At 58.3% G+C, this 14,602-nt stretch overlaps 2 protein-coding genes across 3 annotated transcripts; both read right to left on the minus strand.

The window, feature by feature from the left end:
• Window positions 1-5: 5 nt before the first annotated feature.
• ALAD (aminolevulinate dehydratase) lies at window positions 6-8,045 on the minus strand. Its single transcript, XM_040083664.1, has 12 exons — window positions 7,982-8,045; window positions 4,524-4,665; window positions 4,297-4,347; window positions 3,508-3,604; window positions 3,007-3,142; window positions 2,516-2,599; window positions 2,240-2,328; window positions 1,923-1,978; window positions 1,156-1,243; window positions 492-578; window positions 219-348; window positions 6-139 (listed from the first exon to the last, which is right to left on the minus strand). The coding sequence occupies exons 2-12, from the start codon at window positions 4,634-4,636 to the stop codon at window positions 66-68; spliced, it is 1,005 nt and encodes a 334-aa protein (XP_039939598.1). The 5' UTR covers window positions 4,637-4,665; window positions 7,982-8,045; the 3' UTR covers window positions 6-65.
• Window positions 8,046-9,048: 1,003 nt separating this feature from the next.
• Window positions 9,049-13,050, minus strand: POLE3 (DNA polymerase epsilon 3, accessory subunit). Of its 2 annotated transcripts, none has more exons than XM_040083662.2 (5): window positions 12,957-13,050; window positions 12,733-12,808; window positions 11,988-12,073; window positions 11,210-11,328; window positions 9,049-10,734 (listed from the first exon to the last, which is right to left on the minus strand). In XM_040083662.2, exons 2-5 carry the CDS (start codon window positions 12,796-12,798, stop codon window positions 10,574-10,576), a joined length of 432 nt encoding a protein of 143 aa, XP_039939596.1. In that variant the 5' UTR covers window positions 12,799-12,808; window positions 12,957-13,050; the 3' UTR covers window positions 9,049-10,573. The 2 variants fall into 2 exon arrangements, with proteins under 2 accessions (XP_039939596.1, XP_039939595.1); XM_040083661.1 differs by lacking the exon at window positions 12,957-13,050 and adding an exon at window positions 12,913-12,945.
• Between the last annotated feature and the right edge of the window lie 1,552 nt (window positions 13,051-14,602).

The raw sequence follows: 14,602 nt of genomic DNA on the forward strand, positions 1-14,602 counted from the left end.
AAAACCCGCCCACCCCGGAATTCCCTCCCACCCCGGAGAACACGCCCGGGCCGCAATGGCCGCACTCAGTGCCGGCCCGCCTTCTCCCGCAGCCAGCGCAGCAGCTGCGGTGTGAAGTAGGTGATGATGATGTCGGCCCCTGCGGAGAGACGAGACGCTGGAACCGGCCCCGGGGGCACTCGGGGGATAGAGAGGGGACACGGGGGTCGCAGCCTCACCTGCGCGCCTGAAGGCCGTGATCGCCTCCTGCACCGCCGCCTCCAGGCTGAAGGAGCCGGCCTGCGCCCCGTGCCACAGCATGGCGAACTCCCCCGAGACGTGGTACACGGCCAGCGGGTGCGTGGGGTGCTGCGGGAGCGCGTCAGCGGCGGGGACAGCCCGGCCCGCCCGCGCCCTGCCCGCCCCGCACAGCCACGATCCTGCAGCGCCCGTCCTGGCGCACAGGACCCACAGCCCCTGCCCAGAGCCCTCCCTGCCAGGCAGGTCCTCACCCGAGCCTTGACGTCCCTCACGAGGTCCAGGTAGGGCATCCCCGGCTTCACCATCAGCATGTCCGCGCCCTCCCGCACGTCCCGGTCCTGCCGCGGCAGCGCGGGGACAAGAACAGCTTGTTGTTCCTCAGGAGTTTGGAGCCGGTGGTTGTTTTCCCCAGGAGGGATCACAGGAGGCTTTGAGCCCCTCATGGCCGAGGTGGCTGATGCTCCCCTCACCACACAGGTGGTGCCTGGGGAGAGCTGATGGCTTTGTGTCCCTGCACATGACACCCCAAGCACAGCAGGGCATGGGGACAGCAACTGCACAGCTCCCAGTGCTCAGTCCTCGGGCACACACTGGCACCAGCTCTGCCTGGCCGATGGGCCCCGTGTTTCTTTGGCTCATGGAAGGGGAAGCCTCTGACCATTTGCCTCCCAACATCTTGTTCTCCCCAAACCCTGCAGGGTGCAATCACCCAGGCCCCATGTGAAGGTGTCCCACTCCATAATTCCACACCCCTGCACTCACCCCACTGAGGGTGTCCTGCCCCACAGCCATAACCCCACAGCCTGCACTCACCCCACTGAGGGTGTCCTGCCCCACAGCCATAACCCCACAGCCTGCACTCACCCCACTGAGGGTGTCCTGCCCCACAGCCATAGCCCCACGCCCCACACTCACCACAGCACGCATGGCCAGGCCCCGGGCGCCCGGGGGCAGCTGGTAACAGCGCCGGTCTCCAAAGGCAGGTTTGGACAGCGCCGCGTCCCTGCAGAGGGGCAGAGGGCAGGGGGTGAGGAACCCCTGCCTCCCACCTCGTACAGCTTCAGAAACACGAGGACAGGCCAGGACAAGCATCTGAGTCACGGAGCCAGAAAAAGGGGCACTCCTGATGCAGTTCAGCAGCCAGGGATTGCTCTGGGAGGTCCTACAGGCCCAGGCTGGCCCTGGGAGCTGTTTCAACACCCACTGCCCTCCCCATGCTCAGAGTGGGTAAAATTGTGTCAGGCTCTTTTCCAAGGTAGGTTCCTCTGGGTTACCCTGCCAGGGTCAGGCGGTCCTTGGGACAAGGTCTAACAGCTGACTAAACTAGGCTTGTCCCTGAAGTCACCCTGTGGGCAACACTGACTCCTGTGACCCCAGACTGCTCCTGGAAGCTGCAGGCAGCTCCCTCTCTGCCTGCCTTGCCACCAGCACCCGAGCAGGTGAAGGGCCGGGATGGAAGATCACCCTTCCAGTGACCTTCCCAGCAGCCAGCCTCTCCTGGACAAGGTACATTTGTGTCCTTTTTGCATGGAGGAGTAGGAGCAGGGTGCTGCAAAGTGACCAGTGTGGCCCCATGTGCAGCCCAGGCTCTGGGCAAGCCCCTTTCCCAAGTAACTCCCTAGGAAGGCACTCCCAGGCAGCCTGGCCCCAGCTGGGCACACCTGGCTGAGGGACAGACCCACCTGAAGGGGCCATAGAAGCACGAAGCAAACTTGGCGCTGTAGCTCATCACCGACACCTGCAGAGCAGAGAGGGGCCGTGAGGGCTGGGAGCTCAGGGCCACATCCCAGTGCTGGGACAGGAGAGATTCCCTCCCACTGCTTTATCCTCCCCCTGCCAGAGGTCTGGCGCCTCACCATGCCTGGGCCCAGCCATGGACATTGACCCTGTGTGTGCCGGGGCAGGGCAATGCCCGTGGCGCCAAGGGGGGTTTGCCCCTCTGCCGCTTGCCTCCGTGGATGTGGCTCGTGCCTGTGGCACACGCAGCTCCCTGGCTCACCTTGTTGCTCAGGTCGTTGGAGATCAGCGCCTGCTTTATGGCTGCAATGCGCCCGTCCATCATGTCCGAGGGGGCCACGATGTGGCAGCCTGCAGGGACGGACAGGACAGCGCTGCCGGGAAGCACCCGAGGCTGAGGTGCTGCCTGAGCAACGTGGGGAGGGCAGGGGAGCACTCCCACTCGGAGCCAGCCCCAGGCTGCTTTTGGGTCTGCCCAACGCCAGAGGGGCGGCTCTGTGAGAGCCAAACTGGGGGGGCATTGCCCGGGGCTCCCCACCTGCTTTGGCGTAAGCCAGCGCCACCTCCGCCAGCCGCTGGCAGCTGAGCTCGTTCTGGATGGTGCCATCTTCCCGAAGGATGCCTGGGAGACAAACCTGGGGTTACACAGGGGAGGGACAGCTGGTGCCCAGGGGAGTGGGGCTCTGGGGACAAGCTGTGGAGGTGTTCAGGGCAGCAGTGGGAACTTGATGTGATAAGGACCAGGAGCCTTCTGGGGACTGGACACAGCATGTGGATGCTTTGGGGAAGGCAGAGATGGGAGACACGGAGGGGTCCTCAGATTCAGGGGGCCTGAGGGAGGGTCTGAACCCCCCGTGCCTCCCACCCTGTGGTCAAAACCCAGGAGAAGTCATCCAGGATCAACTACACCAGAACAGGAGTCTTGGAGCAGGAGCTGGCCAGGCTCTCAGCAGAAGATGGCAAATCCCAGAGGCTCCCAGAGGCAGGAGAAGGCCCAGAGGACAGCCCAGCCCCGTGGCCCGTGCTCACCACAGTGCCCATGTGAGGTGTACGGGCACAGGCAGACATCGCAGGCAATCAGCAGCTCCGGGAAGGTGGAGCGGATTTTCACGATGGCCTGGATGGCAGGAGTGCCCTCGGCATCAGCAGCAGAGCCTCTCTCATCCTGTGAGGGCAGAAACACCTCAGCATGCACAGCTGACACTTCCCACCGGCTCCTCCGTGGCAGCAGCTCTGCCCAGGAAGCATTTCCTGAACTGTGGGACCCTGTAAGGCTGGATGGTCCCTCACCCCACTGAGGGAAAAGGGTGATGGGCAGCGAGGGCAGGTTTTGGGGCCACCTGCAGAGCTCTGGGGACTTTCTGGGTGCCACTGCAATTTCTCATCCCCATCTGCTGTGGTGAGTGGGCTGTAATCACAGCCAGAGACCCTGAACTGCTCCTGTTTGATCAGGGGATCACCCCCCACCCTGCCCCACATTGCTCTGACAGCCCTGTGGCTGTGCCAGCACCCCCACACACGTGCACTGACCTTGTGGACCTTGCTGGGCACCCCAAAGATGAGCACACACTTGAGGCCATCTTCAACAAGAGGCCGCAGGATCCCCTCCAGCTTGTTCATTCCATACCTGAGCAGGGCAAAGGGAAGCAGCTGCCAGGCACCCAGACCTGCTCCCTGGGGAGAGCCGCCCTGGGGCTGGGACACTGCCCTGTGAGCAATCCAGCATCACCAGGCAGTGCCAGGAGGCACAGGGGGGGTGTTGCCTGAACACTGGGAGGAACAATCTGAGCCCTTATCTGGGGCTCCAGGAGCGCTATCTGCCCGGCATGGACACTGCTCTGGAGGGATGGGCATGCCCTGCCCTTGGATCCCTTATCTTGGTGTCCCTGGTGCAGATCCAGCCCACTTTCCATCACAGCACCCCTGCCCAAAGCTCTGCTAATGTGGCAGCAGATGCGGAGGGGAGCTGCCAGTCCAGGGGGATCCACGGCAGGACCAGATCCCACGTCCTTGCAGAGGTTTTCTGGCTGCTGCTGGAAACCCTGGTCACTTCCAGCCTCCCCCTGTGCCCAGCCCGCACAGCCTGGGAGTGCTCTGGGACAGAGCCAGACCCTGGTGCTGTCCCTCCTGCTTTTCCAGCATTCCCTGCATGATTCCTTCCACTCCCTTCATGGATGAACCTTCCCACTTTGCCTGATGTTGGGAGATCTCCAAAGCAGGAACCAGGGGGCTGGAAGCCTCCACCTGGTTCATGCTCAGGGCATAAATGAACCCTCCCCAGACACAGGGCACAGCAGCGACTGGGGGCTGGATTCATACCTGGCTTGTCCAGGAAGGCTGGGAATTGGCTCCACGGCATCAGGGCTGTCACTGTGGGAGGTGGATGGGACAGAGACATGAGCACTGGTGTGGGAAGGACGCCTCACTCCCAGACTCGTCCACAGGAACTCTGAACCTGTTGAAGAGCTCAGGGGGCTGCAGGGATGGGCCCAGCCAGTCCCCCTGAGCCAGGTCCATCCCTGACCCGAGAGCTGGGGCTCACTCACGTGACAAAAATGGGGTAGATGAGGTTGGAGGCATCGAAGGTGGTGGCCGTGCACTGCCAGGAGCGCAGCACGGGGTGGAAGTAGCCGCTGTGGAGAACGGAGTCTGCCTGCATGGTGGGCTCTGCTGTCAGGCAAGGAGACTCTGAAACACCAGAACAAACCCTGGTCAGCTGCTGCTCTTGGCACACGTGAGGAGGGGCTGGGATCCAGGCAGCCACCGCAGCACTGACCCTTTCCCATCCCATGCCAGGCCATGAGCTGCAGCCCAGGCACCTCCGCCGCACCTACCCCGGGCACCCTGGGGTGCTGCAGGACCCCCATCAGCACTCACAGCAGGGCCCTTCCCATTAACAGGGGCATCAGTGACTCCTCCCCACAAACCTCCCAGTTCTGTGTACAAAACCCCCATTTCCAGCCACTGACAACTTCCCCCAGCAGAACCACGTTCATCCTCTGCAGGCTCCTTTCCCTGAGCCCCAAGAGGGTCATTTTTCATTCATTTTACTTTTCCTTAGCGCTGAGAAATTGTTTGGCACAGTTTTTGTATGGAGAGGATACAGAGCTGCTCTGTGTGATCTTTAAGGTGCCTTCCAACCCAAAACCATTCCATGATTCCGTGCAGCACCACATATTTATGGCTGCAGCGTGAAGGTGCAGTTACAGAAGAGGAGGGGCACTGGAGGAGAGAGGCACGGGACCATCCAGGGCTCTAAATCTATCACAACTCACAGTTACACAACTCCAGTGGTCACTTACTGCTGGATAATGAAAACCGTGGAGTTGGGCAAAACTGATTTCAGAGATAACAAAACTCACACATAAATCAATCGTTAGCTATCTCATGGTGGAGGCTTGTTCTGTAGCAATACTTTATTCTCTAGCAGATCTAGTAGTAACTCTGTGATCAGATCATTAAGAATTACACTTCCATGAGGGCTCAATTCCCAGCACCGTGCTGCTGGTGATGTGATGGAAGGGGCCGTGGGAAGGGAGCTCTCCTGGGACGAGGTGTTTGGCTGCAGTGCAGAGGAACAGCTGCACAACCCCAGCGAGGGACTGTTTGTGCAGAGCAGCTCCAGGCACTTCTGGCTGCTCACACAGGGCTACATCCCCTGAACACCCTGTGCAGAGGAGCTCAGGTGCCCTGGGAGACAAAGCAAAGTTCCTGCGGAAGAGCGTGGATTTTTGGGAGCTGGAGCCTGAGGGAGGTGGGCAGGAGCAGAGCTGAGACAGGATTCTGAAAGAGCTAGTGGATTCCTGTGACTATCCTGGGCAGGGCAGGGCTTGGCTTCTCTAGGGAGATGGAACAGCAGGAGGATGGGACCCATCTCAGGGGAGCAGCCTTGGTCCCATCCCAGGAGGATTCCCCAGGCGGTAAACCGTGCTGACCCCAGCCTGCATCCAAACTCTCTCCGGAGAACAGAGTGGGATCAGAGTCTCTGCAGGCACAGCTCCCAGCACAGAATACAGGAGACAGCTCCCAGCACAGAATACAGGAGACAAAGTTTTACACTGGCACCCTGACGCCAGCCGGTAAGAGTTGGGCAGGAGATGGCTCAGGTCTTCTGGAAAACCTTTAATATGGGGTGTTTCACCTATTTTACACACTCAAGACCCTTAAGATGTTCTAATATGGAGCCAGACTCTGTCAGAGCACCCCAGTGCACAGGACACTTGGAACAAAGGGGAATTGTGTTCAGTCCAGGGCTGGAACTGAGCCTCTCACACCCCAAGGAATTGCTTCTGCTTGGGGATGAGGAAAGGCCCCTCTTGCTTAGAGGCTTTCACATACAAAAACCCCAAATAAAAACATCAGGTGGTCCTCGTGGGGGATGCAGATCAGCTGACAGGCACACTGGCAGTGTCATGGCATCCTTTGGCAAGTCATTTTTAGCGCTTGGAACGCTGCCGCCGCAGTCCTTACTCCAGGGAAGGGGACGGCCCGCGGTGAACCGGGGCTGGCAGCTCCAGCCGGCGCCTGGCCCCAGGCAGGGCTCCAGGCAATGGCAAACAAAGGGCTCAGTGAACAAAACGCACCTCGAGAATCCAAAAAATGCTTTAAACGGTTAATCCCAGCAGAGGGACGGGAGGGGGCCGAGTGGGACCAGAGGCACCTGACTGGACGGGACAGATAGAGGCCGCAGCTCCAGAAACCGCGCTCCGGAGGAGGAGGAGACGGGAGCGGGTGGGATTGCAGTGCCAAGATAAGAGCGGCACGGGTGGGTCCCAGGCTGCCGGGCCGGGTCCTCCTTCCCAGCCCCACGTCCAGGACAAGCTGCTGCCCACGCAGGGCACCCGGTGGGACGAGGGCACCGGTCTGGCACAGCCGGGGACATCGGGGAAGGAGGGCAGGGCCGCGGAGCGAGTGTGCAATGGGGACATTGCGCCACCCGCAGCGCCGCGGGCCGGGGCTGCTCCTCCGAGATCCCGCAGGGCTCCCGGCAGAGCAGATTAACCTTTCCTCAACATCCAAGGCCCAAACCTGTCTTTCTAAAGCTCCCTGCTCTGCGCGCACCGGAGGAGTTCAAGGACAGGTCGGCAGCAGAGCGGCTTCACCTTTGCTCCTTCGCACTGGGACCGGTCCAAAGCCGCAGCGCCCGAAGCCGCAGCGCCCGAAGCCGCAGCCGTGCCCAGCCCGTGCCCGCGGCACTGCCCGGGCGCCTCGCTGCTCTCTCTTCCCAACGGGAGAACCGGCACACGCCGGCCCTTGGCACCGGCACCGAAGGGACAATTTTCGGGGATGGGCTGGAGCCAGACCCGGCTCCCGACAGCCCCCCTGGAGCTGGGAGTGTTCGTTCCCTCTCGTCCCATCTTGGCAGCAGGAGGTGTTCCAGCATTGCAGGACACACAAGCGCACGTGGCCTCAGACGTGAGCACAACTATTTAGCTAAATCCCAGGGACACGCAACTCCCAAAACCACACTGGGGACGGCCCGGGGTGTTCTAGGAAAGTGGAGCTCCCCAGGCAGACAACGGAGCTGTGGGTTAATTCACAGCCACTAACGAAAGCCAAGCTATTCCAGGGTTAATTAAGAGCTACCTAAGAAGGTCAAGTTGTTAGGGCAGGTTTCCCTCTCCAGGGTGGGAACGGGGATGCTCAGGGGTCTGGAATTACACCCCAGGACAAGCGGGAGCTCGGGACCGACGCCAGTTCGCAGCATCACACGCTATTCGGTGCGTCCCACGCCGTTGCCACGGCTACCGAGCAAAAACGGAGCAAAAACGAAGCAAAACTGAGCAAAACCTGGGTTGTCCTTTCTGCATTACCCGGGGCTGCCCTTCCTGCCTGCAGCCAAGCGCGGCCGGGCCCCGTTCCTGGAGTCATTCCCCGGCAGCCCCGCAAGGGGCCGAGGTCGGGGACCGGAGGAGGAGCGGACGCCCCGGCCCCAGCTCCGGTGCCCGCTCCCAGCCCCGTTCCCGGTCCGGTTCCCGATCCCGATCCCGGTCCCGGCACTCACCGATCGCAGCGCTCGCTCCGGCCGTGCCACAGCGCCCGCGCGATTTGCGTAACCACGCCCCTAATTAGCATGGCCCCGCCCCGCGCGGAGGGGCTGGCGGGAAGTCTCGCGCGGCGCAGCGCGGGAAAGGGGCGCGGGGGAGCGGGGCCATGGCGGAGCGGGAACGCGGGGTCGGCAGCAGGGATCCGCCCGCGGGGGACGTGGGCACGGCCTCGGGGTGCTGGGGCCGAGCGATCCAGGTCCGGGGTGCTGTAGGGGCACCTGGAGCCCGGTTTGGGGGTGCTGCGGGGGGAGTCAGAGCCAGGTTTTGGGGTTCTGGGGCCATGGAGCAGGGCTTTGGGGTGCTGTGGGGGGCCAGAAGGCAGGTTTTGGGGGTTCATGAAGGCTGGAACAAAGCTCTGGGGTGGTGCAGGACCCAGAGCCAGGTTTTGGGGTGTTGGAGGTCTATGAAGTCCGGTTTTAGGGTGCTGTGGGAGGATCTGGAGCCAGGTTTTAGGATTCTGGAGTGGCTGGGGCAGGACATTGGGGTGCTGTGAGGGTTTGGAGTGCTGGAGTGTTTGGTTCAAGGAGCACGACTGAGAGGCTGTGGTAGTGTGGAGCAGGGTTTTGGGGTGCTGGGGCTCTGCCAGGCCCAGGGAAGCCCAGACCCCTGCCTTGGTCCCTCAGAGCAGGGGAGATGCCAGGATCAGGTTTAGTGCAGGACATTCTGCAGTTCCCCCACCAAAGCATCATTTTCTGGCTCGATCCAGTGCAGAAAAATCCTGGATCCAGATCCTGGATCTTCCCCCCAGCCTACAACCTCTCCCTGGAGTGAGGGTGAGCTGAAGGCTCCTTCTCCCCGCAAACATCAGCAACCTGAAAATCCCCTCATTCTTTCCAGTCTCCACCATTCTTCCCTCCCTCCCTGCCAGGCTGCAGCAGCCTTCATCCTCCCCTCATCCTCCTCCACGTCAACTGCTCCAGAAACCATTTCCCAGAGCATTTCTGCTGCCTTGGCAGCATGCTCCCACCCCACTTACACAACCACAGCCTGCCCATTTTATAACTGACCGAAATACGAGACTCCATTTCTGTAAAAAAAAATCTGGCTTTTATTTAGATCTCATTCCCTTCCGGAATATGCACCCCAGATATGTGCTGAAGAGGGAAAAAAAAAAAGAGGAAAAGAGCTGGAAGGTGGGTGTTTATGAGAGATGTTGGGAACACATCATCAGCTCAGGCTTTCCATAGCCTGACTGAATGCCAGCAGAAACTAGACAGCAGAAAATCTGTGTTGGTTCAGTTCTTTTCAGAAGCTGGGCTTGTGTGCATGTGAAAATCCAGTGTGCCAGAAAAGCAGGAAGGCAGGGTGGTTCTTGTGGGTAGCTGCCACCACGTTTTGGTGGAAAGGATCCAAGATTCCTCACAAGTGCTATTTTAAAACTGCACATCATCAAAACTCGGGGGTTTTAAATATACCTCAAACTTTCTGAGGGAGAAGGGCATCAGAACTAAGATTTCAAGTGGAAAAGCACAAGCTTACATTAGCACAAGGGATACCAACAGCTTCTCTCAACCCATCTTTCTTGCAGGAGACTTTTTTGACACCACGTGGGCCCCAGGGTGGGCACACGCTGCTCCTGCTGCCCTCCCAAAGGCATCCGTGTTCTGGAATGACCAGCAAAGGCTACAGAGGGACCTTGGGTGGAATTAGCTCATTGCAACTAGAAAAAGGGGAAAAAACAACCACCACGACTCACCACTCTGTTCTACCACCCCTCAGCTTGCTGCTGCTGCTGCTGCAGGGGGACCAGTGAGACCACCAGACCCCAGTGCCACCACTGACCTGTCACACCCCCAGCACTGCACAAAGCCACCTGTTTTCAGCCCTGCTCCTCATTCTAGCTTCTCATTGCGCTTCAGATTTTAAATCAGTCTCCTTTTTGTCTCTCAAGGCTCTCGAAGACACTTTCAGTGTACGGTTTATGCCGTCAGCACTGCGGGTTTTTCGGATTTGGGTTAGTTTGGGTGAGTCAGTGAGTGAACTCGTGGTGCCTGTACAGCCACGCTGTGCTGCTGCTCAGGCTGAAGGACACAGTGTCACTGTCACAGTACAGCAGGGAGAGAAGGCACAGCCAGGATGCAAGGAAACAAAGGGGGAAAAAAAACCAACTGACTTGGATCAAAAGCTTCAATGTGCAGCTTCCAAGCCTCTGGACATCATCTCCTATGTTCTACACCCCAGAAGTGATCTATTAATGATCTACTGGATTCAGCCCCTCATATTCAAGTGTCTCATGCTCTCCTGGCCAGTTTCTGCACTGAGCACCCACCACTTCTTTTTTCCTCTCTTTCAGAGCCAGCCCAGCATCAGAAGCCCAGGCAGCACCTGCCCAGAGCCTGGGGAGGGCCAAAGGCCCCCAGGCACAGGGAGGCGCCACCTGGCCAGGGGAAAAGCTTCAGCTGAGTCCTTTATGTACAAGTTAGGAGGCCAAAAGGGACAGGCCACAGAGGGGCAGTACAAAGCTCTAATGGAAACGAGGGGACACAGGAAGGTCGATTTACAGCGTTTATATCCCTCTGACCACACCCCAGCCCTGCCCACGAGCGAGCTCAGTTGTCCACCTCTTCCTCATCGTTTTGTTCTTCCTCCTCCATTCTTTCATCATCGTCATCATTGTCCTCCTCTCGGCTCTTATCTTGCTCCTCCGAGTCTGTCTTCTTGTCTTTATCTTTCCTGGCCTCCTTCTTTCCTTTCTGCTCACGCCTGTAAACTGGAGGAGAGGGAGCAGTGAGGGCTCGGCGCTGGCATGGACAGGTCAGTGGCTGAGGTCCAATGTCCACTTGCTCTCCCGGCTTTCGAGGGGAGCAGGGAACTCAGAGCACAACTCACCCTACGAGCTGAGCTGTGCTGAGCAGCTCCATAGGAAATCAGGTTAAATTTCAGCAGAAAAATGCTGAAAAGGATGCAGAAGGTCACATTTACAGGCAGCACCTACGGCTTTCCTTAGATAAACATAATAGGGGAGTGAGAGCAGATGAGACTTTCTCAATCCTCATCAGTTGTGCAATAATGTTATCCCAGTCCCGTTAAGGTGCACATTAGTTATTCCCCAGGCAAACTGCAGTGTAGGATGCTGGGCAAAGAGAAGAGAAACAAGACAGGCAATAAGTGTTGCTTGTCCAGCGTTCGAGGAAAACAGGACTTGGTGCCTCTCAGAGCCCCTGGACACCCACAGAGCACGGTACCTTCCAGGGATTCCTTCAGAGGGGCCACAAATCTCTGGAACTCCATCTCCTCCATGGCAGAGAGCACGTCCCCAGCATTCAGGGTTTTCCTCTTCCCCTTCATGGCAAAGTTATTTGCACTAGGCAGAACCAAAAAGAGAGGTAATTGGGAACGGTTAGCAATTCCATCTTGTTTATTAAAGTCATACACAACTTAATAAACCCTAAACATATAAGGGTTTTTTTAATCATTTACTAAAGGAGGTTTGAGACATTTCTGTTTACATTGGCTGTCTGTGCTTTCCCACAGCGTTAGTTTCTGCTTGCACAGACCTTTTCTACAAGCAGGAGAAGGAAAAAGCCTGAACCTTGGCTGTGAGAGTTCCACACAGCCCTGGAAGCACCTGACACTAGAGAAGTGACTGCCTACAGAGAATATGCCAAGCCACCCCAAAAATGTGACTGTGTCCTCTGTGGCAGCTCTTGCCCTAACACAGCTTCGTGATGAAGAGCCTGAAAGTGAGTCAAGTACTCCTGCCTTTGCCAGGGGGGCTCTGCAGCCACTCTCTAAGGTCAATGGCAGTTTGGGACCCCTGGTTTTGGGACATGGCTGTGTCCAGAGCCCAGCTACCTCCCCATGGGCTGCTCTGGGCAGTCTAAACCCACCTACTGCAGCCTGGCAGACTGGTTTATTTGTATCAACAGACAGTACAGAAACCAGCACTGTGAAAGAGTCCCCATGCCAGCCGAGGTGAATTATCAATCAAGTGCCCCAGTGACTGCTGCACCAAGTCCTTACCATGATGTGGCATACAGCACAAACACACTCGCTGCTCGGGAGATCGCGCTCCGGGCTTCTTTGGAAATATTGACTCCATCAGGAAGCTGAAAAACAAACCCAACTTTTACCAGCAGCTGCTAAAATCTACTTAAACTCGCATAATTCATGTGTCAGTTTGTTAAGGCACTCAGAGGGCTCAGAAGAACTGGGAACTGCTCTGGGGTGCTGTCACAGGAGCTCTGCTCTCAGCTGGAAGCAAGGGCAGTAGGAATGTGTCCCTCAAAGGCACGGAACTGAGCAGAAGCCCAGTGACTGGAGTTTGGGGTCTGGCCACTGTCTCCAGGTAACTCATGCTGTGACCATCCAGCTCCCCACACGCCTGCCAGGCCCAGATCCACTCAGCCACACCTCACAGCTCCAGACCAAACGTACTAAATTAACCACTGGGAACTACTCCGGATTTTTAAATAAACATGGACTGTGTGCTGAGGTTTTGGGGGGCCCTGGTTCTGACAGGAGCTGCGCTGCCGCCGAGCTGCACTGGTGGAGCATCCCTTGGGACACTGCTGCGAGTGCTGCAGCCCCGGTACCGAGCGGCGACAGCCCAGAGCAGAGCCCCGCGGGCGGGGACACGGCTCGGGTCAGAGCCCGGGGCCTCCCGGGGCCAGGATCTCCCGGCGCCGGGGTCTCAAGAGGCCGGGACCTCCCGGGGCCAGGGTGTCCAGACGCCCCGCTCCGCTGGGCCGCGGGGCCCGGCACCCACCGCCTCCTTGATGATGCGGGTGATGACGGCGTTGGGCAGGTTCAGGTCCTCCGGTCTCTCCGCCATCCTGGGCCTCCTGCAAGGCAAACGCGGCGTCAGGGGCGCGGGGATAGGGGGGATCCCCTCAGGGCCCCGGGGATCTCGGCGGGACCCGGCGATCCCGGCCCGGCCCGGCCGTACCCAGCCCGCGCTCCGCCGCCGCCCCGCCCGCTCCCGGCGCGCACCGCGGCCCGGCACGGCGGCGGGAAATGGCGGCGGCGCCCTGAGGGACGGGCCGGAGAGGGGAAGGAGACGGGAAGGGAAGGAAGGAGAGGCAGGAGTATGAACAGGATAGGGGCAGGCATAGCTGTGGGTGTAGATGCAGGTGTAGGGACAAGCGTAGGTGTAGGGCCAGGTGATGGGAGAGGGACAGGTGTATGGGTAGGGGCAGGGACAGGTGATGGGACAGGTGCAGGTGATGGGACGGGTTCAGGTGTAGCTGAATGGACAGGGACAGGCTCAGGTGTAGGTGAAGGGACATGGTGAGGTGTAGCTGAAGGCACAGGTTCAGGTGTAGCTGAAGGCACAGGTTCAGGTGTAGGTGAAAGGACATGTTCAGGTGTAGGTGATGGGACAGGGACAGTCTCAGGTATAGGTGATGGGACGTGTTCAGGTGTAGGTGAAGGGACAGGTTCAGGTGTAGGTGAAGGCACAGGCTCAGGTGTAGATGAAGGCACAGGCTCAGGTGTAGCTGAAGGCACAGGCTCAGGTGTAGCTGAAGGCACAGGTTCAGGTGTAGGTGAAGGCACAGGTTCAGGTGTAGGTGAAGGCACAGGCTCAGGTGGAGCTGAAGGCACAGGCTCAGGTGTAGGTGAAGGCACAGGCTCAGGTGTAGGTGAAGGCACAGGCTCAGGTGTAGGTGAAGGCACAGGCTCAGGTGTAGCTGAAGGCACAGGCTCAGGTGTAGGTGAAGGGACATGTTCAGGTGTAGGTGAAGGGACATGTTCAGGTGTAGCTGAAGGCACAGGCTCAGGTGTAGGTGAAGGCACAGGCTCAGGTGTAGGTGGTTACACCCCAGTCACTGCGGTTTCGTGGGGGCTGAGGGGCTGTCGGGGCTGGGAGCAGAGCCAGGGCACAGGGGCAGCCTGGGCACGGGGAGCCGGTGGAGCCCTGGGGCAGAGCTGGCTCCTGTGGGAAGGTTACCAAGATCCTCCAAAATCCTTGGGAACAGTAAGACTCTCTCTAATGCTGTCTGGACACTTAGCGAGTAAGCCATTACTGTACCTTGGCCAGGAGCGTGTGGCTGACAATGTTCCAGCCTCTGCACCAACGCAGATATAAAACTTTTTCACTTATTTATACATTTTTTAGCAAACAAATTAATGTTCATTGGCTCTAAGTTACATAATTCTCTTCATTACTTAGCATCCTATCTGCTCTTCGTTGTTAATTTCTCACTCTTCATGCTAATCACTTTATTACTTTTATAATGTGTTTCTCAGTCAGGGAACTTCCAGCTTTCCAGGCCTTAATCTCCTCTGCATTTTCTCCTTACTCCAGCACCCTTGAAGGGCCATAAATTTAACATGTCCAATCTCCAACTCCCTTTGGCTTTGCTTATTGAAACTTGGCAGGGTTACTTTTAGCAAACTTGAGGTTTTGGTTATTTAATGATCAAAGTAAGAGCCTGTGAAGAAATGTAACTAGTGCCAGCTGAAAGTGGGCACTGATTGCAATTAATTAAAACAATTAGTTAGGAAAGTGACATCATTTCCAACAGGAAATAACAGCTGTTTTCCCCCCACAGGTTTCTGGCCTCTTCCCTTGTTGCTGTGTGAGGGCACAGGGCCTGTGAGCTCCTCCATCACTGCCCCACTGACCTGACCCCATG

This window comes from Hirundo rustica, chromosome 20, assembly GCF_015227805.2.
Source record: "Hirundo rustica isolate bHirRus1 chromosome 20, bHirRus1.pri.v3, whole genome shotgun sequence".
Classification (NCBI taxonomy): domain Eukaryota; kingdom Metazoa; phylum Chordata; class Aves; order Passeriformes; family Hirundinidae; genus Hirundo; species Hirundo rustica.

Coding starts and splice junctions, on each gene's coding strand:
- POLE3 (XM_040083662.2), bottom strand. CDS start 12,798: ATGGCGGAGAGACCGGAGGACCTGAACCTGCCCAACGCCGTCATCACC. Junction 12,074..12,732: donor CCCGCATCATCAAGGAGGCG/GTGGGTGCCGGG, acceptor TTTGTTTTTCAG/CTTCCTGATGGAGTCAATAT. Junction 11,329..11,987: donor GTGCTGTATGCCACATCATG/GTAAGGACTTGG, acceptor GGTTCTGCCTAG/TGCAAATAACTTTGCCATGA.
- ALAD (XM_040083664.1), bottom strand. CDS start 4,636: ATGCAGGCAGACTCCGTTCTCCACAGCGGCTACTTCCACCCCGTGCTG. Junction 3,143..3,507: donor TGCCCAGCAAGGTCCACAAG/GTCAGTGCACGT, acceptor CTGCCCTCACAG/GATGAGAGAGGCTCTGCTGC. Junction 1,244..1,922: donor TGCTTCTATGGCCCCTTCAG/GTGGGTCTGTCC, acceptor GCCCCTCTGCAG/GGACGCGGCGCTGTCCAAAC.